This window comes from Dromiciops gliroides, chromosome 1 (assembly GCF_019393635.1).
Source record: "Dromiciops gliroides isolate mDroGli1 chromosome 1, mDroGli1.pri, whole genome shotgun sequence".
NCBI classification, from domain to species: Eukaryota; Metazoa; Chordata; class Mammalia; order Microbiotheria; family Microbiotheriidae; genus Dromiciops; species Dromiciops gliroides.
Window position 1 is genome coordinate 469,164,161 of NC_057861.1, and position 23,838 is coordinate 469,187,998.

A 23,838-nucleotide genomic window follows, 5' to 3' on the forward strand; every position below is an offset into this window, starting at 1 on the left:
TAGAATTCCTTTTCTCCTCTTCTCCTACTAACAGCTTCCTGACTTCCTTCATGTCCCAACTAAAGTCCTATCTTTTACAAAAGCCTTTCCAAATCTTGGTTAATTCTAGTGCTTTTCCTCTTTTATTTCTTATTTTTCTTGCATATGGATTGATTGTACATGATTTGTTTGCTTGTTTCCTCACTCCATTTAATTGTGAGGACAGGGACTGTCTTTTCTTTTTATGTACCCAGAGCTTAGCAAGGTGTCTGGCACATAGTAGGTGCTTAATAAATGTTTATTGATTCATACATTGCCAGAGATAGCTCAGCATTTGGGAGACTCTGAAAGAAAGTTTGGGATAGAAGAGGTATTAGGCTGCCTACCAAACTGAAGGTGTACAGAGCCATTATGCTGACCTCATTGTTATATGCTTGTGAAACCTGGACAGGACACCAGTCATGACAGGACACTGAATCAATTCCATTTGAATTATCTTAGGTAAACTGAAGATCACCTGGCAAGATAAGGTATTGGACATGGAGGTCCTTTCTCCTTTCCTTACTTACTTTTCAGACAACTCCTTCCCTGAAATATTTAGGGGCATCAAAAGGTGTTATTGTTAGGATGCACTTTCATTTCAACAATATGGGGAAGTGAAACTGTCACTGTATAACCAAATGTGTATTTACCTTGAAGAAAGAGACTTCTCTAAGGAATAATCCTTATCTAATTCCTTCAAAAAAAGAAGGAGGTAGTCCTTCAGGAGAAGCCTTTAAGGGGATAACTATTTGGCACTATTTCTTTAATGGGGCACCTAGGGAGGAGGTCGTGGCCAGGGAAACACTGATTGGATACAGGACAAGTCCTGCAATTAACACTTGTATAGGATAAGTTGTGTACAAGAAAGTCATAATTTTTAGCTACCTTACTATGGATGAACTTGACTGGTAATGAGGAATTAGCGATTGTGCCAGAGGTGACATATTGCTGCGTCCCTGATGTTCTGGGTTCTGTTTCTGCTTTTCATCACCTTACATTGGGAACTGCAAATATTTGGTGCCACCATTATTGTTGATATCTTAGAAACAATCATTCCAAAGTGGAGAGGTGAAGTTGTGGATTACTGGTTTCTTCTATATTTGGCGATTCCTTTAGTTGGGGTGGGGGGTTGAAACGTCAAATTCTTTGGTTGTTTATTTTATTTTTGCTATCTTTTAATTATTTTTCCCGTCCAGTACAGTTGATACCATCATTCTTGCATTCTTAAGGTTGTCTGATAACACTCCTAAAGTTGTTTAAATGCTGGAAGGTCCTCTACAATGCTGTTAGGAACTGGCCAATAAGAGGTGGAATGTGGTAGTCCAGAGATTTCTTTCCTTTCTGTACATTTCACCCCCCTCCTTCCCTTCATGTATATTAGGCTAAATTTTTGCTACTTTTCTAAAAACCAAGCAAGTTATTTCTCAGACTTGATTGACCCAGAGAACTAAGATTCAAGCAGTCTAATTGTTGATACAACGTCTTGATGGATACAGTTTGCATTGTCATGGTTTCCTGATTACTTATGAGTATATACACACACACACACACATATGTAAATACACACATACTGGAATCAGGGACCCTTATAACTTGATGTCCAGATTTGTTCCTTTGTGTTTGCCCTTAGTGGGGCCATTGCTTGAGCCAAGCGCTATATATTGTTGAATATCCTTTCTATTCTATGCCTAGGTAAACTTTCCTTTTTTGCTAATTCTTGAATGATCTATTAGTGTCTCGTTTCCTTTATTTATTGACCCTAAACTATTTGCCTGAGTGAAGTCCTGAACATGACACGGCCAAAAAGTTTATTACTTTGTAGTGTACCCAATGATTAGCCTTCTGATCTTAGGCTCTTTCCAGGATGACAGATGAAGTTCATTACTAGACTACATTTGAAACCTTTCTAATTTCATAAAAACCTGTCAGACCTTGCTGTCTACTGATTCAGGGTTATGATGAAGCATCAGAGAATTGAGAATCATAAGGCATCAAAGAAGAATTTTAGTGGTAGTCCTATGATATAATTAAGAAATTAAAGTTAACATATTAACAATTTTCATGAGATGGATCAAAAGTCAAACATGATGCTGACAAGATTTTCTTAAGACAGAATGATATCCCTTTTACCCATGTTTGATGATCCAGCTTTATTATTTGACATTTATCTTTTAACATATTTGTCAAATACTAATCCACCCAAAGTCAAAGTTTTATTCATTTGGTCAACACTTATCAAATGCTATTTATTTGCAAAACACTCTCCTGTATGATTAGACTGTTATTTTCATGGAGAAATTTCATGCTCAGTAAAGTAGTAGCTTGGGGGCAGCTAGGTGTTGCAGTGGAAAAAGCACGGGCCCAGGATTCAGGAGGACCTGAGTTCAAATCTGACCACAGACACTTGACACTTACTAGCTGTGTGACCCTAGGCAAGTCACTTAACCCCCATTGCCCTGCCAAAAAAAAAAAAGTAGTAGCTTGTATATTATAGGCATTCAGAAAGTGCTTTTGCTTCGTCTAATTGGATTAAATCCTTGATATTTTCACATAATTCTCTCAAGATTCCCACTACCCTAAAATAATGGAAAATCAAGAAAAATTATGATAAATTTTAAAAGACTCAGAATAGCAGGATCGTTTCCTCCTTTAATGTATTTGCTATTACCATACATTACTAAAATTCTAATATCCCTTTACCTTAGAGTCATATTAACTCAGGGATTGGCATGTGTCTTGCATTATTAAGTGTAGGTAAATGCAGTAGATAAAGTACTGGAACTGGAGTCAGGGACACTTGAATTCAATTCCTTCCTTAGATACTATTAGCTGAGTGACCCTGGGAAAGTTCTTCTTTATCTGTAAAATGAGGATAATAATAACAGCTACCTGCCAGGGTTGTTGTGAGGATCAAATGAGCTATTTTTAAAGACTTTGCTAACATTAAAGTACTTTATAAATGTTGGCTATAATAATTTTTAAACTTCTCTAAGATATTTTTAAGATGATGTATTTCCTTTTGATATATCAAGTCATAATATCAAGTAGCATCAAGTACTATCCCAATGGAAGGACAGGAGGGTTAAAAATATGAAGAGGACTGGGAACTCTCTTCAATTTAACAACACAGGCTTTTGGGACATTTAAGGGACCTCACAAATTAAAAAAAAATTAAAATCTGCAAGTAGTACTTTCATAAAAAATGAAGCCAGTTAAAGATGGGAATAGGTCAAGGTTTTGTTTTGTTTTTGTTTGTTTGTTTTTAGGATGCACAAAACCAGGTGGAAAAGATTTGTTTCTAATTTCTGTGAATTCATGTAGTAGTGGTTATATATTTGGCTGCCTTCACACTTCATTGCTTGCAGATTTGGAGTCTGGAAACAAAAGAGTTTCCACTGCCTTTATTCTCAGTTCGATTTTTTTTTCTTATTTAACTATCGAATAAACATAGAGACTCAAGAAAACATTTGCAGAAAGGGCTATGTGTTTGGAAAGAATGTTTGAAAACAACTATATCCTGAGAGTGCAGGCAGCAATCGTTGTTTCAGTGATAAAGGCAGCAAAACGGCATTCCTAGCTCCTTACTGATCAAGTCACTGGTTTTCCGGTCACTGGATACGAGTATTTTTTCTCCTAATATGACACAATTGCACATTTACCGACACCTTCTGTTCCCAGTGTTTAAGATTTGTTATAAATAAATAAAATGTTGAGTGGATGATGCAGTAATTGAAACGGCAGCATGATTTTATTTTATTGCAGGTTTCTCAACCCCTATCTAGTGTACTGATACTTGCAAAATAAAACGCTTTTTTTCCCTAGACACCCCTCCTACTTCCTTTCCCTCTCCCTTTCTCTCTACTTGTCCCCCACCCCCAAGTGTTTTTGTATGTGTGTGTATCTCAACCCTCTACAGTAGCCAAGAGAAAGCATCTGGCCAATCATAGGGCTCGGTTTCATAAAAGCTGGATTTTGATTGGCCAAATGAGAAAGAGAATTGGGAACAAAGAAAAGCCCCTTTCAGGTATACAGAGAGCTTCTTTTTGCTCTACTCTCCTCCCTCTGTGTATATGTATGTGCGTTCAGTTCTGATTTCAATTTTGCAGTACAGGCTTGTTGTATATTGGTGCACAGGGGGCTTTTTGTTTCTGTTTTTATTTTTTTAATTAAAAAAGGAAGGTTTGTGACACTTGATGGTCCGTCTTAGTAAATTTATTGAAGAGATAATAATTTTAAAAATAAAGCGGCTGCAACAAAACATATTCAATGCAGGTAGAAGGAAAAGGTCAACTCGATCCAATACAGACCGTAAGTACGGTTTAATGGTGTGTATATAGCACGTAGAGGGGATTTCATGCAGGGGAATGTGCGAGTTTTATGCGTTGCCATTACAGTGTTTTGCTCGAATTAACAAAACAAAACAAAACAAAACACGAAAGGATTAGCTTTATTAAGCAGAGGGTGAAGCCTCTTCACACAAATTAGGCTTGATCGGGAGTGGGAGGGGGGAGGGCTGTATTGAAAGTATATTACCTTTTGAGGGTTTTTTTTTTTTAAACTAACCAGGAGAATAAAAGTGACACAATTACATACCAGTCTGCATAGTCTCCATTCTCCTACCCCACCCAACCGCCTGCACTTACATATAGAAACAAGTAGCTCTCGTGAAGAAAAATCTTAGGAGCTATAGAAGTGATTAATTACATGGGAACGAACTGGTTTTTGTCCCCTGTCACTTAATAAGGGCCGAATATTTGATATTGTACTAGGGAAAACACTCATTACTAGTAATGGTTATTATTGCCATTTTCCCACCTCTTTCCAAAAAGCCAAGAGCAACCCGCCATTAAACAACATAAAAGCCCAACCCAAATAAATCCACTAACAGCCACGGTGATGTGTTTATTGCAGAAGTTAGTCTGGAAGCTAGCGAATGTTTTGCTTTATTACCCATTTCTTCCTCATATCTTTCCTTTCCCTCTTCCTCTGTTTCTGCTCCCCCTCCCCCACCATACCCCCCACCCCTTCTTAAACTGCTACAAATTGGAGATAACTTGAGGAAAGGTTTATAACGTGTTTCTTTAAAACATATGCTTTTCCTTCGTGTTCAGTACATTTCACTCATTCCTAACTTCAGGGATCTTGTTCTCAGAGAAATGTTTCACATTCATAACTTGTAGCTGTGCCAACAGTGGAAGGAGGAGGAGGGTATAAAGGAGGAATTGGAGACGAGAGGTGGGGGAGGGGGAGGAGAGGGAGGGAACAGACTTTAAGATTTTTTTTAAAGACCAGATCAGTATTTTCTGGATACGCTTGTCACCCATTTTTGTTCTCACGACAACCAATTGAGCCCTTGATCCTCACGTGATGTGAAAGGCTTGAACTGTAACAAAATCGTTCCTTTTAGATGGTTGGTTGTTGCTAACTTGCCCATCCCCCCACCTACATTTCCTGCAGACCAACTCTTTACCTTCAATCCATCAACAATTCATTACAGCTTTTAGGTTCCAAACGCCAGCTAATTAAAAATACTAAGCCAACCTCCAAGACCATCAGACTAATGCAGTAGGGGGTGGGGTAGAGGAGCTGAGGGAGAGAAAAAATAAATAAAAGGGAGATGCGCCGTTTGCTGCAACCAGAAAAACCGTCCTGAAAAAGGTCGCGTTTTTCTTTTTGGACTCTAATTACCGAGTTACCACATGACCGATTGGCTTGAATGACAGTGGAATTTTCCTTCTGGACATCACTTGGAAAAATTTTTTTTCCCTTTATGTTGTTCAGCATAAAACGGGAAAAGACCAAACCCCCTTCTGAACAAATGTTTTTATAACTGATTTATCAGATCACTGAATCATTCACCCAGACCCTTTTCTTTCTCTCTTCTCCAAACACCCCTCCTCCAACCCATCCCTTCTTCCTCCCTCAACCCGCAAAGCCCCCCAACTCCTCCCCACCCTACCAGATCCTTAGCCCTTGTCTCAAGTTAGTTCAAGAAACAAATCTGTCAGGACTGGAGAAAAAAAATGCCACTTCCCGACTAACAGGAAGAATCCAGCCCAGATTTTCAGTCCTTTCTTCTTTCCTTTCACTAATTTGTCCTGATGTTAGCACATTCTTTCTTGTTATGAACTGGACGCCTGTAGGTTGGTTACACGGGATCATTACTTACTGATCACGATGACTCAAGGCTGGAATTGAAGACGGAATGTTAAGTTGGGAAAACTTTTTAAAGCCATTTTTTGGCTATCATTCTTGATGCTTGTTAAGAGGGGAAAAAAACACCCTTGGTGCTTCTGTTCTGAATGTGAAACATTATCTTCCAGCTGTACAGTAACATATTTTTTTGAGGAGAAAAGGACTCCTTATGCGTTTGCCAAAGGGGAGGGGAAGGAATGGAGAGAGAGAGAGAGAGAGAGAGAGAGAGAGAGAGAGAGAGAGAGAGAGAGAGTGTGTGTGAGTGTGTGTGTGTGTGTGTGTGTGTGTGTGTATGTGTGCTGGAGGGATAATGTTATCGAGTGATTATTCTGACTGAGATGTGTTACTTGGTTTCTGCTTCTTGATCATTTGATGTTTAAGTAAAATGAGGCACAGGGTTGTTGCTGAGTCGAGTGGGAACAGCATTGTGATTTGCTGGCCTAATTAAAAATGATAAAGGATTAAAGGTAAGCAATATGTGTGTGTATGTATATCTATCTATCTATATATATATATAATATTTGACAATCAACTGTTTAAAAAGGGGAAAGATCCCTTTAAAAATCATTTTAACTGATCTTTGTCAAACACACACTCATTTGCGGTCACTGGGGCCACCTTGGTGTAGATCACTTAAAGTGTATGTCTTAATCAGTTTCCTATACAGTCAGTAATACTATATTTAACCGACTGAGCAATTCTGTGACCTAGGAGGAGTACTTGAGGCTTATTTTAGATGTTTCATTTTCTAAAGGACACCCATTCTTTGTTTCAGTAATTTTCATTCCTGAGGGTGAGCACACACGCACACACACAACACAAAGGAGGTGTGAGGTATTGGTATAGGAGTTGTTGGTCCTTTTTTTTGGTTATTGAATTAAAAAAAAAACCAGATTGCCTAGGTTTTTTCTTTTTTGTTTTGTTTTTGGTGAAGATTCAGAATTGGGGGAAATTAGACAGAAGACCATCCTGAAAACAAATTTTAAAACTTCAAGGGTCAAATCTTTTAAAACTAAAATTGAAGAAATTCAGGAAGGGTTGGGACTGTTATTGCCTTCCCTTTTTTCTCCCTCTGAATTTAGGTGTTGTACAGACCCTAAATTAATTGTGTGTGTGTGTGTGTGTGTGTGTGTGTGTGTGTGTGTGTGGTTGTTCTTAGCTTTCTGGATATGAGTCATATTATTAATTATTTTTAAAATATATTTTTTATCTTGGGTATATTTTTCCATTTCAAAAACAAAACCACAGAAACCTTCTTTGGACAGTGGAAACAGTACATGACCCACCTTTACTATATACCTTACCCTTTCTATCCCTTACTTACTCCCTAACTCCCCAATATTAATTGTGTTATATTCTGGTAACACCCAGACAAGAAATATTCGACTTTTCCCCCCCTCACAGGAAAAGATGAACCTGGAATGAAGGTTATAGACCCGGGACACATACCTGGGGCAGGAAAAAGAAGTGGAAGAGACGACTTTTTTTTTTCTTTAAGAAAAAACCCGGTGGAGATAAACGAATGTCCCCTCATCACCAAAGGAAAGTTCATCGGATTTTCATTCTAGAAATCTTGTTTTCAGGATGTCAGTGAACATTTCCACTGCAGGAAAAGGTGTGGATCCAAACACAGTTGATACTTATGACAGTGGTGATGATTGGGAAATTGGGGTTGGGAATTTAATAATAGATTTGGATGCTGATTTGGAGAAGGACAGACAGAAATTTGAGATGAATAATTCCAATAACAGCACTAGCAGCAGCAGCTCCAAGGATTGTGGGAGTTTGGCTTCCAGTGGGGCTAATGCTACCACCGTCTTAGCTGATGGCCTAAAATTTGCTTCTGTTCATCCCTCTGCTCCCCAGGGGAATTCACACAAAGAGACCAGCAAATCAAAAGTGAAAAGGAGTAAAACTTCTAAGGATGCTAATAAATCTCTGCCTTCTGCTGCTTTGTATGGGATTCCTGAGATCAGCAGTGCTGGTAAGAGGCAGGAAGTCCAAGGGCGCCCTGGAGAGGCAACTGGCATGAATTCAGCACTGGGTCAAAGTGTGAGCAGCAGCAGCTGTGGCAACCCAAACAGCAATAATACCAATACCAGCACCAGCACCACTATTGCTGCCACAGGGCCAGCCTCTTGTGGGAAAAATAAAGAGGAGAAAACAGGTAAAAGTCAGAGCAGTAGAGGCTGCAAGAGGGATAAGGATGCAGGGAAATCCAGGAAAGACAAGCATGACCTGCTTCAGGGCTATACCAATGGCAGTGGTGGCCAAGCCCCCTCTGGGGGGCACCTGTATGGCTTTGGGGCCAAGGGCAATGATGGCGGGAGTCCCTACCACTGTGGGGGCACTGGGAGTGTCACCTCCTCCACTGGAGGGGAAGTTAGCAAAAATGCCCCGGATTCAGGGCTCTTGGGGAACTCTATTTTGGTAAAGAAAGAAGAGGAGGAGGAGGAGAACCACAGGCGAATCAAGAAACTGAAAACAGAGAAGGTAGGACAAGTCACCTTCCTAGATCTTCACCTTGTATACCTCTCTGTTTGTTTTTATGTGGATGCCTTTACCTATGTATACCATAAAGTCAGTTTGCCTTTTGGTCTTGGTGGCATTTGTATTGCATTACCACTATTATTATTATTATTTAATAACTGGGTGAATTATTTCCTTTAGTTCTGTTCAGCCAATGTTATTGTTGCTGCTGTGGGAGCAGTGGTCACTTCATAAATGGAAGTCTATGTATGTGAGTGTGTTGTGTGTTACAGAGAGAGGAAGGGAGATGGAGGTAGAGGGAGAGAGAGAGGGAGGGAGGGAGAGGAAGGGAAAGGAGGGAGGGAGAGGAAGGGAAAGAAAGAGGGAGAAGAAGGGAAAGAAAGGAGGGGAAAGAGAGACAGAGAGTCAGAGAGACAGAGAGAGAGAGATAGTGAGTCAGAGAGACAGAGAGACAGAGACAGAGATAGTGAGTCAGAGAGAGAGACAGAGACAGAGAGAGACAGAGACAGAGAGACAGAGAGAGATAGTGAGTCAGAGAGAGTTAGTCTGTCAGTCACTCATTCAGAGTCAATCAGATTCCCCCAGAAGTAGAAGTTCATTTTCTGCTGCAGATGGGCATCTGGCCAGTTTGTAAGTTGGTGTGTGCTTTTTAATGGGACAGAAGGCTCATGAGCCCACTTAACTCTTTCCATTTAGTATTATTTCTGCCGTTGTTTCCTTGGGTTCGAGGGTCCTTCCCTTGGAAAGGTGTGTTAAGAATTCTAATTTGTATGCTTTCATATTTTTTAACCTCCTCTAAAGGAATTTTGCTATAGATTCAATAACCCAGCACGGATTTATGTTAGAGATGTTCCTCTCATTAATGAACCAAATGCCATGTTTAGTGTACTGTTTCATAAAAGTAAATTAAATCTAGAATGAGGTTAAACAGGTGCTTGTATACTATGGCGTCACCCTCACCAACATATTGTTTTTCTGTGTAAAACTCCCTAATGGGAGGGACACTTTTCCTCTTGATTGGTTTGTGACTACTTGGATTTCTACCATTTACCAGCTGAAGCTGAAACTGAAGAGATGAAATGAGACAGGGAGGTTGGGGTCTTATGTTGTGTTCATGACATAGGAAAAATAACTAAGGAGATGTCTAAAAAAAGGAAGTAGAATGTTGAATTTGATAAGGCCAGATAATTCACGGTTATCACCTCCTAGCCCCATTATGCTCCTTCTTTCTTTCTTTCTTTCTTTCTTTCTTTCTTTCTTTCTTTCTTTCTTTCTTTCTTTCTTTCTTTCTTTCTTTCTTTCTTTCTTCCTTCCTTCCTTCCTTCCTTCCTTCCTTCCTTCCTTCCTTCCTTCCTTCCTTCCTTCCTTCCTTCCTTCCTTCCTTCCTTTTTCTCTTTTGTTCTTTGTCTCTCTCTCTCTCTCTTCCTTCCTTCAAACCTTTTTCTGGTATTTTTCTTAATTCTGTAATTAGATTGTATAGATAAAGCCCTTAAAAAACCTACTCCCTTTATTGTCTAGGAAATGAGGTCAGAGTCTCTTATCATATTGAATTTAGAGCAGAAATTGCTGTCTAGAGGATAAAAGGTTTTTCTATGTATTTAGTTGGGAGTAGGGGTGTGTGCTCATAGCTTACAATGAAATGTCAAAAGAATTCTATAGGTTGTGATTTGCAGAAACGTATCTACTCTCCTGCTGATAGCTTATGTCATGATTGTCTAGATATGTTCCTCTCCCAACTCTAATTTTCAGGGCCTGAATTGTGACAGTAAAATTGTTAATTATTAATTTGCATAGTAACTTCTCGGTTTCTATTTGAGGTATCTTTTGAGTATTTAAACTGATATTTCAAAAGTTAGGCAATGTTTTTGCTTATCTATGAAATTTCCTTCTTTGGTATTAGTTAGGTTTTGTCCTTGTGAAAACTGTAGAAATTTCACATGAAATGCTTCTTTTTTTCAAATTAACTGTTGATGAATACTACTGAACTTTGTAAAATAATCACATTTTAAAATAAATTATTGTTATCCTTTAGTATATACTTGCTCTTAATACAGTTCTTCATTTTATTTGAAAGGTGTCCTCAAATCTTATTATTAACTTGGTACAGTAGGACACTTACTTTTTGTTGCCAATTGTCTTCAAATTGCAGTTCTAATCTGCTTTAACCATCTAGATAAATTGCTCTAATCCAGTCTTCACAATAGCTGTGGTTAAAGAGTCAGAGGCATTTGATTGGATTCAGTGGCTGCCTGGAATGTGGGAGGTGCTGCCCTTTTGCATCCCCCTTAGCCTTTTAATCTTTCAGCCAAATGTTCACATTCAACAATTTTGTTTAGCTGGCAATCGGGACATTTCTGTATCTCAAAGACTGCTGTCATGGCAACAGAGATTAGAGTGTTAGGATGCTCTAATTTTTTCAGTTTTTGTGTTCTTTTTTCAAGTCATAGAGGAAATTACACGAAGAATTAAATTATTACTATATATGCAAGTCATCATCAATCAGCATAATGTCAGTGTGATAGATCATTTGTATAACCTAAATTGTGAACAAATATGCTATCTTATATTGGTGAGAGAGAACACTGTTTTTATTCATTGCTGTATCTTGTTGAAATAATAGCTGCATTTCCAATGATACCAGCAGTTGTTGGCACACTGTGACTTCAGGGAAGGCTTCACATGGCCAAATTGTGTAGTGTTAGTCATTGTCTATCAAACTGCCATGTTGGCTTAGTGTCTTACACAACATCCCTTAGGGCTTCCTCCTTACCCCTATTGCAGAACAGTTTCTTTAAAGAATGTTTCCTCACCTTGGCACTTGAAAGGACAACTCTGCATAATAGTACCCTTGGAAGCACTTTTGGTACTTTTGATTTGTTGCAATATTAATTAAACTTCAATACAGAGAATATTACTTAATGACCTAAGAATATACAGAATATTTTTGAATTGAAAGAGACTGCTTTTATTTTATTTATTTATTTATTTATAATGAATTAAATGTTGATGCTTTATTTTAGAAAAATCTGTGGAGAAATGATTCTTGAGATCTTGGAATAAAGGCTTAAATGTACACTTCTGAGATTCAAATGAAAATTAACTACAACAAAAATCTGAATGATAATTTTTCACTGTAAAAAGCTGAAGAGGTCAATTGTTTATATTTGTTCTGTTGGCAGGTCTCAAATATATTTATAAAAGTGACTGTCATATTAGACTTTCACAGAATGCTTATCTATTTATGATCTGTTTATTTGTTTTCCTCACCACAGAAAGTCATGTAACACATGATAAATTATATCTTATTAAGCACTGGCTGTGTTCTAGTGATTCTCTTATGCTGAACTGTAGAAGTCCACCACTCCCTTAATATGTGAAACAAAGTAAAAAAAAAGTTATAATTCTAAGATATTTGAATTATATTCATACAGTGCATTTTTTTTTTGGTTAAGCCACTGGTGACGTGTCTAAATAAAAAGATTTGATAAGTAGTATAATAGCTCCTAGATTTGTACTGTTTAAACCATCCTTACTCCCTCTTCCCCCCTCCCCCACCATCTTGAAGTACAATAATAGCTTCCTATTATGAGTAAGAAGCATCTTCTTGCACAAGGTTATGAATTTATCTTCTAGGGCACTGGAATGTTCAACTTGGTTAAATGATCATATCTGTACATCTGTATATCTAAATATAACACATATACATATACACATGTGTGTATATTTGTGTCAAGTGATCCTAGAGTTCCAAAATGTAGGGTTTTTTAAAAGTTCTAAAAGGAAGATATATGATGAAAAATGGAAAAGACAGAAGGCCCTACCACTACAGTAGTTGTATATTGAATCATTTAAAGGAATTTGTCTGCTAATGTTATAAATATCTAATTCATTTCTCTGTAGTATTTTATGTTTCATAAAAATTGAGTTCTGAATGTGACTTCTTTAGGTTAACCCCTATTTTGAAGGGTATCAGTAATTAAAATTTTTCCCAAAAGCATCTTTTTTTTTTTTTTTTTTTTTTTTGGTGAGTGGGGTGAGCAGTTTAAGAACGTGCCTCCATTAATAGGAAATAAGTTTTTCGAATGGCTATTTCCCTTCCCCCAAATTCTGCTTGGAGAGGGCGGTTTATCCACTGTGAAATAAAAGGGCAGAAAGGTCACTTGCTGTAATTAAAGAACAAATGCCATTGTTGTTTGACAGCGAACTGTTTTGAAAGCTACATAAGGGATTTAGCTGTTAAAAACATTGATAACTCTGGGTGTCTAACAATAAGCAGTGTTCAAGGTTCTTAATTTTCTATAGTCTCTACTAGTACTGTGACAGTGCTTTCTGAGCCCTGTGAATAGGTGCTGCCCTTTAGCCAAAGGAAGCTTTCTGAGAAAACCTTTGAGCTCTATGAATTTACTTCTTAGCTAGTGTATCATTTGAAATAATTTATGGTAGTGTGAAGGATTAAAAAATACCCATTTTTGAGTTCCTGAATTTAATTTATATTACTGGAAATAGTAAATATTTTTCTTTGGAGATTAGTTATTTAGCAACTAAGGATTGATTTCCCAAATGTTATGTTGAGAGTGTTATTCATGTTCAATCACTTTGCTGCAAGCCTAAAGAAATTATAGTTATATAAAGACCTTTTTCCCCCTGCAAAGTAGCATTTATAGGTAAGTAAATTAAATGCATGTTGAAAGTGCTAAGGAAAAAAAAATCTCACAAGCTGCAGAGGTGTTCAATAACCAGATTCAAATACCATGGAAAGGACCATCTGTTCTTAGTTTTTTAGTATAGAAACAGGAATTGAATATCTGAAATTTGCTCCAATTTTGACTTTGTATGTTTTTTTAATTTAAAAAAGTTCACCTGGTACTTCACTGAAACTTTTAAAATTGCAATAATATGAGCAAGACTGTGAAAACACATGTACCTACATTTATTTTAACCAGTTCCACTTTTATTTAAAAGACTTCCAGAAGCTCAGTCACTGAGCAGTTTATAACTGTGATTCAGTTCCTTCAGGCAAACACACAGAAGGGGTTCTTCAAAGATCTTACTATTTAAAGCCCATACCTGAATAATTCTGTCAATTCTCTATCTTTCTTACCCAAGGAGGGGGGAGTCTTCTCCAAAGATGACTCCAGAAAGTTCTTAGCAGTTACCTAATTCTTTGTGATAAAGCTATTAACTGATATTTTGTATACATAGAAATTTCTGCTATTCAGAGCCATCATGTAGATTCATTCCTAGCTGGAAAAAAAAAATCTTTTAATTATAACTTTTGGGTTCTGGACTCTAAAGCCATAAGATTCTTGACTAAGGGGCCTGTATAAAACACCATACTGTCTTTGTTTGAGCTCTTTTATTGAAGCTAATGACTGGTCTTGTGCCTTCCTGAGATAAATGACATTATCTCTGAGTGGGCTGACAGGAAACAGACATGTTAATGGTGAAGCTGCAGGGAGGATCAGCTCTAGTTCTGACAAGAGTAAAGAAGAGGCCCCTGGTTGTGATCATTAACACATAATGCATTTTTGCCTTTCCTAAGAGACCCTTGATAATTGGAAAGCTATTTTAGCAACAAGCACTTAAATCATAAATCTACAACTCCTAATATCTTGCATGCTTAAAACTAGTAAAGTATGTTTTTTGTTAACAACTGTAAGATCTTGTTTTTTAAAGGTGTTAGCAGGCCTAGGAAGTCATACTAGGACAAGCTCTATTATAACCTCCCTTAACCAAACTCATTGTTTTTAAACAGTACTATCTTATTGCCTTTATCATAGCTGGAACTTAGTCCATTTTGGTAATTTATGTTTGCAGAAGGAAAATGTTGAATTAAATGACTGATTTTTTTAAATCTTGAGAATCTTTTCCTAAAGGGAGAATAAAATGGCTTGTATATTTGAAGATTATTTAGTTTATTTGGTATCTTTTTAAAGTGTTTTTTTTTAAAAAATGATTATAATGCACATATTAGTAATGTAGACTATCTTGAGCTAGGATGATTTCTGTTTAATGTAATTTGAAGTGATATAGAACAGATAGGAATAGTATCATTATCTTGTTCTTACTATTAACTATAGGAGTTTTCCACAGTAATTATGCTGTGGTAAAATATTATTTGGATCATGAATTTGTTATCTTTTTTTGTTTTTATTAAATATATTTTTTATTTGTTTCTGTTTCCTAACTGGTTAATTTCTCTTTATTTTCTTTTTTAAAATAGTAGTCAGAACTATTACACATAGGTCAATCCTGTAATATGACATAAATCACGTTTTTACAAGTTTAAAAAATTAAAATTCTAGCAAAGTATTTACATTATCTTGGGGGGTGGGGGGAGGGAGGTGTGACTTTTACTAATGGAATGGCTTAGAAGCCTGATTGGTATTTTGACATTCCAAATACATAGACTCCTCTTTGGCATTATTTGATTGAGAAGTGCAGTAATCACAGATGAGAACATATAATTATTTTTGATGGTTTAAAAAATCCATAGCAAAATTGATTATGGTTTGGTAGCAGTGTAGATAAGAGCACCAGTTTAGGACTGCTTTATCACAGCTGAGGTTCATACCAATGATGTTCTCTGTTGCAGTTTTATTTTAATTCAGCCTAAATGGTTTTGACATGGAACAAAAAAGCCTTTGCAAGTGAATGAATGGTTGTGGAACTATTCAGAATGAATTGATTAGCATTTGGGCTGTTTACAATGTTATTTTCAGAACTAAAAATTAAGAGGTTGGGAATTGACACTTTACCCTTGAAGCAGAATTATGTATAAATTGTTAAATTGTGGATAGAAATAACTTTGGGATTGAATTAAAAGGATTTTTTTTACATGTCTATGTTTATGTTTGACAAGTATACTTTATAGAGCTAAAAATAATCCAAAAATATGTATGGATGCTACTCTTGTTTGGTAGGCCAGTGTTACCAAAATTATAAGACTCATCTTCCTTCGTAAAATGGGTTATTTTTTCCAGTGGATCTAAAATAAAAATTTTCCTTGTTATTAAAGTGTTTTCCCCATAGTACTCAAAGTATCTGTCATTATTTGGAGGAGAAAGACCTTGACTTGATACGATGTTTTGCAAAAATAGTTGTGAGTTAAAACTGCAATTTTATCCCTTTTAGTTTTTTGTGTTTTGATTCTTATTCACAGCGACTATTTTAGTTCAGCTTCTGTATTTTTGTCCCTTGGGAATATTTGTTGCCAGCTAAAAACTTAAGAAAAATGTGCCTTCAGGGACATTTAAGCATATTATAATAATACCATACGAATGCAGCTTTTATAGTTTAAAAGAGCAAATAAAAGTATATTGATTATATTTTGCATTGTACATAATGGGTTTAGAAAGCTGATATTCAGTTTGTGGAATTGGCTTATTATGTTAACCAGAGAGCAGATGGCATCATGCCATAGATGTATAATTTTACTTAAAGGAACTTTAAAGGTTTTGATGTCCCTCCCCCCACCCCCCACCCCCTTATTTCCCTAATGGCTTCTTTTTATTGAAGAGTAACTTGAGGAGACCTGGTAGCAATTTTATTGCCTTCCCATGACAGATTGAAATAATAGCTTGGTCACTGATTTTATATCAGTCAGTGTGATTCTGGTTTTTATCATTGTGTCTGTGAATTTTTTATAAATTGTGTTTGTAGTGTGTCTTAAGAATTGTTATATGGGTCTGTTAGCAACAGAAGATCAAATTCCAATTGGTCACACTTTTCATATTCCTAAGAGTCACTTTTCACTCTTCTAATTAAAGAACATTTTTGCATTTGGACTTTTCCCAGGAAACCCTTAAGTACATTTGGCCCCTCAGGCTACAGAGTACACTGTGTGCTTTAAGGCATTCATCTTTGCTTCTGAATCTATATATAGGTTGAATTTAAGTTATTCTTAACAAGTATCCCAGTGTACTTTCTGTGATGGTTTTTTCCCCCCATAAACAGTAAGTGCTTTTTAATTTGACTATAAAACTGCTATTTGTTTATATATTTAGATTTCATAGTTTTCCCCATTTTCACCTCAAGCATCAGTAAGAGTCATATCATCCTGCAGCTTTCTTTCCCAAGGTGTACAACAGTCAGACCAAATTATTCTTGGATTTCCTGTCATATCCTTGGCTGATTTTTGTGCATGGCTCATGTTAAAATCAACAATAATGTTTGAATTGGAAGGTCTTTGGGTTTTCATTCTTAATGGAAGACTGTTTATTTGTGTGTGGTTCACCACAGCACATGAATAATACTATCAAATATGGGCTTTATGTAGGCTTTTGACTGTAGAGCAGCAGCAGTACTTTAGTTTGATGTTTTGGGGTTTTATGTCTTCATTCTTTTGTGATGGAAATGGAATTAGAACTGAATCTTTGCAGTGAAGGGGAAAATAGGCACAACAAATAAAAGCTGCCAGTTCAGAAGTTAGCAGGGTGGTGGACTTTTGGGGGTGTGTTAAAATAGAAAGATGGCATCTATTGGAAGGTTTACAATTTAGCTTCTCCAAGGTGTGTGGAAGATAAACAGAGCAGTTTGAGAAAAAATGAGGCTAGCTTTTTTTTTCTTTTTACCTCAAACATGATTTGGTGACAGTTACTAAATTAATTTTCAGGGATTGCGATTTTATAACAAAACCACAAGTCTTGAAACCCATTTGTATCTTTGTTGTTTTTTATTCTAATTTAGTAAAAGAAAATACTATGTTATCAAATTATGCAATTGCTATGAATGGGTAATTTGAGTTAGCTTTGGTATTGCTTGCCCATAACACTTCCCCTTTCAAAAGGGAGGGGGAAACCCTCAACAACTTTTAAACAGTAAATGAATTCAAAATCCAACAACATTTAGTCTTATTATCGACATTTAAATTCCTTGCCCCAATTTTTTACCACCCTTTCTTTTCCATGATGCTGAAGCAGATGCCAGACACTGAAGTAGAAATCAAGCAGCTGTTTCCATTACACCATTGCTATATTATCCTCCACAATCTTCCTCAAAAAAAAAAAGGCTTCTTCCATTGACAATTGTATAGTCTAGTTTTTGTATCTCTTGGTTATCATGTCAGTGGCTAGCAATTTTTTCTTTTATATTTTATTAGTTGTTTTCTTTCCATTAGTTAAAGAGCCATTGGGATTGGAGTGCTTTTTATATTTTGTCAGAATAGCTTTTTTGAACTCTATGTGTTTTTTATGTTCAGTACAGAGTAGCTTTTTTGCACTCTCTTATTCTTCCCTTCCCCCCACTGAAAATAATAGTTTCATAGCTCTGTGCTGTTATTGCTGAGATATGACTGAGAGAACCACATGGAGTACAGTGAAGCTCATTCATTTTCATCTAGTACCCGTTTATTGCCTTGAGCACTGTAAATCTGTCAGCTCTTCACGATGCTTTCACCTCTTTCTTCATTTGCTCTAGCTTCTAGTTTGACAACGTTCCCCTGAGGCTGAATTCTAATCTGCTTCCAATTAGTTGCAAAATGTGACTGAAATTTCCACATTATGACTGCTGTTTTACTTGCATGCACACATCCAGAAACAAATTAATGCTCTTGAATATTTATTTTTTGAACCCTTGGATATACTGTAAGAAGAGTTTCCAACTGTTTGGAGTGACTTCCAAGAACTATATTTTTCTTAAATACAAATACTACATTGGAGATTTAAAAAAAAAAATTGCCAGTGATTTTCACCTTCAGTAAACCTCTCCACAGATTATCTAAAATATATTACATGTCAAAATTATGCAGTAACATTCTCAGATTTCTTTTGTGTTTTTTTTTTTGCTTTGCTTTGCCACTTTGTAATCCAGAGATTCTTTGAGTGTTTTAATAGGAAATGTGTACATTTATTTCTTAAGTACATTTGAACAAGAAGACCAAATGCTTTTTCTTCTCATTCTTAAAAGTTGTAACTTTAAATTAAAGGACTTGTCATGTTAATTGGTGTATATATGTAGAATGAACAATGAAAATGTAGATTTATATGCATATTGCTCTGTATCTGTGCAGAGAAATAAGATTAGGATAAATATTTCTTGTATTTACATGTTTATGAGAATTTGTTAGTTGTAAAATCAGCTGTTTGTTGAATTGTGGTATTCTCAGTTGGGAAACATTTGACAGTCCTATAATTCCCAACCAAGCCAGTCTTTTCTTGTTAAGAATGGAAAGCAGTGTTCTTTCTTTTGGGGGAAGGTATCACTGACCATGCCTTCTTTCCCTTTGCCTTAATGAGGCAAAGCTGCAATAGTCAAGATTTTTCTTCCTTTTTCTCCTTCAGTGTTCACATAATGGCAAATGCCACAGTTGCTAAACTTGGTATAATCTTGGCAGCTAAAATGAGAGAAAAGTGAGGCAGTCATCCATTTGCTTCTCTTTCAGTCATCATAGCATTGTGTCACTGACCTAGTATCTGTAGAAATTTTTGGCACTCAATATGCTCAAGTAGAGTTTTAGTTCCATTTATAGATGTGTATTTTTAGCTGAATATAGCAGTGTCTCAATGGAACTCAATTGCAACCATAGATTTTAAAGAGGTTTTAAAGATTTCATTGATAGCAAATTGCTCATTGATCACCTTACTATGTCATTTCTAAATGAGATTTGCACTTGTAATTTGGTATTTCAGTTCCATGGTATTGGTTTTAAAAAATAATGTCAATTTTTTGTTTAGAAAACAAATACAAATAAATTATTATCATAGTTAATAGTATTATAATTTTTGTCGAGGTTTAAATTCAGTATTTCTAGACAAACTCCTTAGCTGGTCAAAAATACCAATGGATAATATCCTTATGAATGGTCTTAATGATGTCTCTTTTCTCCTTACTACATTTTTATGGAGGTAATATCAAGATTTTAAATAGGAGTTTTTAAACTTAAATTTGATTCCTTGAGCTATTCCAGTTTTAATACAAATTTTCAAATAACATTGCCTACTAATTATCCTATAATGAAATTAGTTCACCATTGATTCCTTCCTTCACCTCCCTCACATTGTAAGGAAAGCAAACAAGACAGCATTTGTCTTTGTTGCTGTATTTGCAACTTAACTGCTTTAAGAGTACCCATGAAGCCAAATTGAGGGCAGTATTTTGATGAGAGGGCTGGGCATTAACACAAGTAGATAGATACACACTCTGTTTGCAAAAATCTGAAGTTCATGAGAAGTAATAAATGCTTTTGTGAATAGCTTATACTTTTTATATCTTCCAGATGATCTTAGTGCCTTTTAACCATGTGAGCTCTAAATTAGAGAATCTAAGAAGCCTCAGTGTTGGACAGCAGCCAAATAGCCACAAAAGGAAATAGAAATGAATCGTTTAATTGTAGAGCAAATCATTTGTTTACAGATTAAGATTTATTTGGTAGCCAAATCCTATGGAAGATGAGGTGAAAGAATGGATACTAATGTACAGAAGATGGATGTCTGTCTTTATATTATTGGCCATGTTCAGCTTTTTTTACTCCCTTCTTGCACAAAGAAGAAAGAGGGGGAAAATGTGAATTGTTAAAGGTGAGGATTGTTGAGCTAAGTGCACTTCTTTCAAAACAGTGGGCAGGGGGAGAGAGGTCAGTGTAAGTGTATGTATGTCTGCTGCCTTGTAAGAAGACTGACAAGTAAAGGTTCTTTAGCCAAGGGGCACCAATTGTTGGCAATATGAGCCTGCCTCTTTTGTTTATGTGAATTGAAAAAAATGAGCGAGGAAATACTTGTAGAGAAAGCCTTTGTTAATCTGAGCAAACAATATACTCACTGGAACTTGACAGTCAAAAATGCAATTTGGTCTGTTTATAGAAATTTATTCCCCCCCTTGGTCTAGAGTGAGGTTTTTCTTTCAATACATTAATTAGTGGCTATGCTAATGGATAAAGAGGCCATTGGTTACTGTCGTACAGTGGCACAACATTTTTTGAAGTGCTTGTTGCTTGGCAGTGTGAATTTCAGTATATCATTTTCAAGATTGGCATGATTTAAGAGTGGAATTCAGGCAAACTCCTCAATGTAAATTGAGGTTTTCCCTCTTTTCTAGTAATGAAGAAATAGGCTTAATTTATACAGTGGTAATGTGTGTCCTCTAAATGTTTCTTAATTTTACTCCTCTCCCCCAACTCAACCTCCCCCTCCCCCAAGCAGTCATTTTCCTGGAAGTGTTCAGTTTGAACTGCTGTACTTATATAGATCATCACCCTTTGTTATCTGAGACATACTTTGTTTTTCACAGCATTATTATAAGCTTATTTGGTACAGGACATTATTCAGTTTTCTATCTAGGACTTGAAAAGGTCAGTTTTTTTTTTAATAATATAAATATGGCCAACTGGCTATATGTAATTGGTAAATCTAGCTTTGATAAAGATGTTAAATGACTAGAAAGAGTGCTCCAAGTGACTTATATATTCATTCCTTTATTTTTAACAGAGATTTTTGTTTATTCCTTTGTTTGGGTTTTGACATTATTATTGTAATTCATAAGTTGCTTGCTATTATTGCTCAATTGCACAGATCATGATTTTCAGAATTTTCTATTGGAGAGAAAGAGAAGAGAGAGGGCCTGGTGAGAAGCTTAGGAGGTTGGATTGATCCGGACACTTTAAAATTTTGTTAGTACTCTTTTTATATCAGGTGAGAGAGGGAGGTAGTCAAATGGTCAGAGGGAATGATTTTGTGTGAAGACCAGAAGTGTGTATGAGTTACAGCTTTTAATGTATGCTAGATCTCCATGAAGGCTGGTTGACCCCCCCCCAAAACCAAACCCAATACATATGCATGTATGTATTGTATTTTATACTGTTCTTTTCTTTCCCCCTTTCCCCCTCTCCTCCCAGTACAGATGGAAAAGCACTGAATTTGGAGTCAAAAGACCCAAGTTCAAAACCTGGCACTGCTCTATTAGAGTTGCCTCCATGTCATCTTGGGGCAGTCACTTAACCTATCTTGAAATCAATTTTTTCATCTGTAAAATGAGGAGGTTTGACTAAATGACCTGTAAGGAACTTAATGACTGTAGATTTATGATCCCATGATATGTCTAAGCCAATAGCATTAGGAAAAAAATTATATGTATTTTTTGTTGTATAGTAAATGCCAAATACTTAAGAACAGCCAAAGAATATACTTTGATAAAATATGGAATATCTTAGGAGTTGTTTAAATTTCACTGTACGTTTACTTTATGAAGGGGCAGGTAGGTGGCATGGTGGATAGAGCATTGGCCCTGAAGTTGGGAGGACATGAGTTCAAATCTCACCTTAAACATTTACTAGCTGTGGGACCTTGGACAAGTCACTTAACCCCAATTGCCTTAAAACATATGGGGCCATCTCCAGTCATCCTGATATATATCTTGGCACTGGAACCAGGTGGCTTTGCAAGAGAGAGTGAGGTTGGTGACCTTGCCCTGCCCTTCCTTACTTAAATCCAATTCAGTGCAAGTCATGACATCAGCCCTTTGTCATGGTCCTCTTTGAGAAAGAAGGACAAACAACAACAACAGCAACAACTTTATGAAGTAAAGGCCTGGATTGGTGAAATAACTGAGGAAACAAGAATTATTTGACAGACCCAGTTGATTAAAATAAAAATGCCTGGTAATAATATATAAGGGAGTTTAAAATAATCATCAGTACTTCATATACAATACTTCAAAAGTACAATCAAGTTTTTAGTGCCGTTAAATTAAAAACAAACCAAAACAAAAATCCTAATAAACCTCAGGTTTAGGCCTATGTGACTCTTAGTGATTTGAAGGACATTTAAAAAAACTATAACACTAGAAATTCGTGTAATTTTTTTGTCCAGAAGAATAAAGAGTGAGGAATAGTTTGAGAGGCATCAATATATGTGAACTGAGTCCCTTTTCCCTTAGAGAGACTTTAAAATAAATTTTAATTAATGTAGTTTTTCTTTTACCTCTGTAAGGCAAGAGAGGTTTCTTGTTATAAGGCATATTCAAAGATCTTTGTAAACCAGCCTCCATAAAGATTTAGCTTCTTTAGTTCTGAGCATACATCAAATGCTGAAACCCTTTGTATTAGTAACATATGAAATCATGAGCACACCTAATATGAAACAAAATTCATACAGATTTTTTTCCTTATAGGAACTTAAAAAAAATTGCTTCGGGCAAGTACAATTGCCAGCTGCAGAGGTAGGTAGTATTTAGCACTTCTAGCAGGTAATCTTGTACAATTTGATATGAAAGGGAGACGCTGGAACATCAGCAGTTGTTTACAAGTGAGGCAATGACCTTACTTAAAGCATTTGCCCCTGTTAGATTTGAGTTGGTTGAGTATGTAGTGTCTTGAGTCTAGGTTTCTTTTTTCTACCTCTTAATTAAATATTAAGACATTAAAGAAGTTTAATGCATGAAGAGTATAGTTAAAAAAATTTCAGTATTTTTTTTCTTGAAAAGCACACAGTTATTCAAGAACACACCATTTAGCTTTTTAGAAGTCACCTTTTTTTCTTTCTGAGTACATTCCTAAGATATTTGCTTGTGCTTTGGAAAAAATATTGATAATAAACATAATTTGAAAGGAGTTGATTATTGGAGTGTAGGCATTGTTTTTCTTTTGTCATTTAATTCTGGTGACATCATATCTTATAAACCATCAATACTAAGCTGAGTTTGAATCTGCAAAGGCATTGTGACATAGTCTTTCGTTTCAAATCTAGGAGGAGGTGGGTTCAAGTCATACCTCTGAAACATATTGGCTGTGTAGCCCTGGCCATGTCACTTGTCAGTGCTCCTATGCTACTCTCTAGGTAGAGAAGGTGCTGACTGATCTGCCTTTTTAGCAATCAATAAATATTGATCTGTTATGTGCCGGGCACTGTGCTAGGCTCTGGGGATACAAATCAAGCATTTCCTACTTATATTGAGTTTAAATTCTAATTGACATCTGATAGAGGGAGTTTCCTCACCTGGACTTCAATATTCCTTTCTTTCCTGCTTTCTATGGCAAAATAGGCTTAGGGGCTCAATTGGGATATCAGAATAAACATCTTCTTTAAAAGGAATCCCCATAGGATATGAAAAGCAGTATAAAGTGGTAGATATACTGTTAGACCTAGAGTCAGGAAGGCCAATCATTTAAACTTCTGTCTGTCTCAGTTTCCTCATCTGTAA

General features: G+C 36.2%; 1 protein-coding gene across 1 annotated transcript in view; it reads left to right on the forward strand.

The window, feature by feature from the left end:
• Window positions 1–4,093: 4,093 nt before the first annotated feature.
• The window catches only part of ZNF608 (zinc finger protein 608), a 213,828-nt gene continuing 194,083 nt past the window's right edge, over window positions 4,094–23,838 (forward strand). The window contains 2 exon segments of the mRNA XM_043978773.1: window positions 4,094–4,329; window positions 7,621–8,709. Coding sequence (XP_043834708.1) covers window positions 7,801–8,709 — 909 coding nt within the window. The 5' untranslated portion in view covers window positions 4,094–4,329; window positions 7,621–7,800.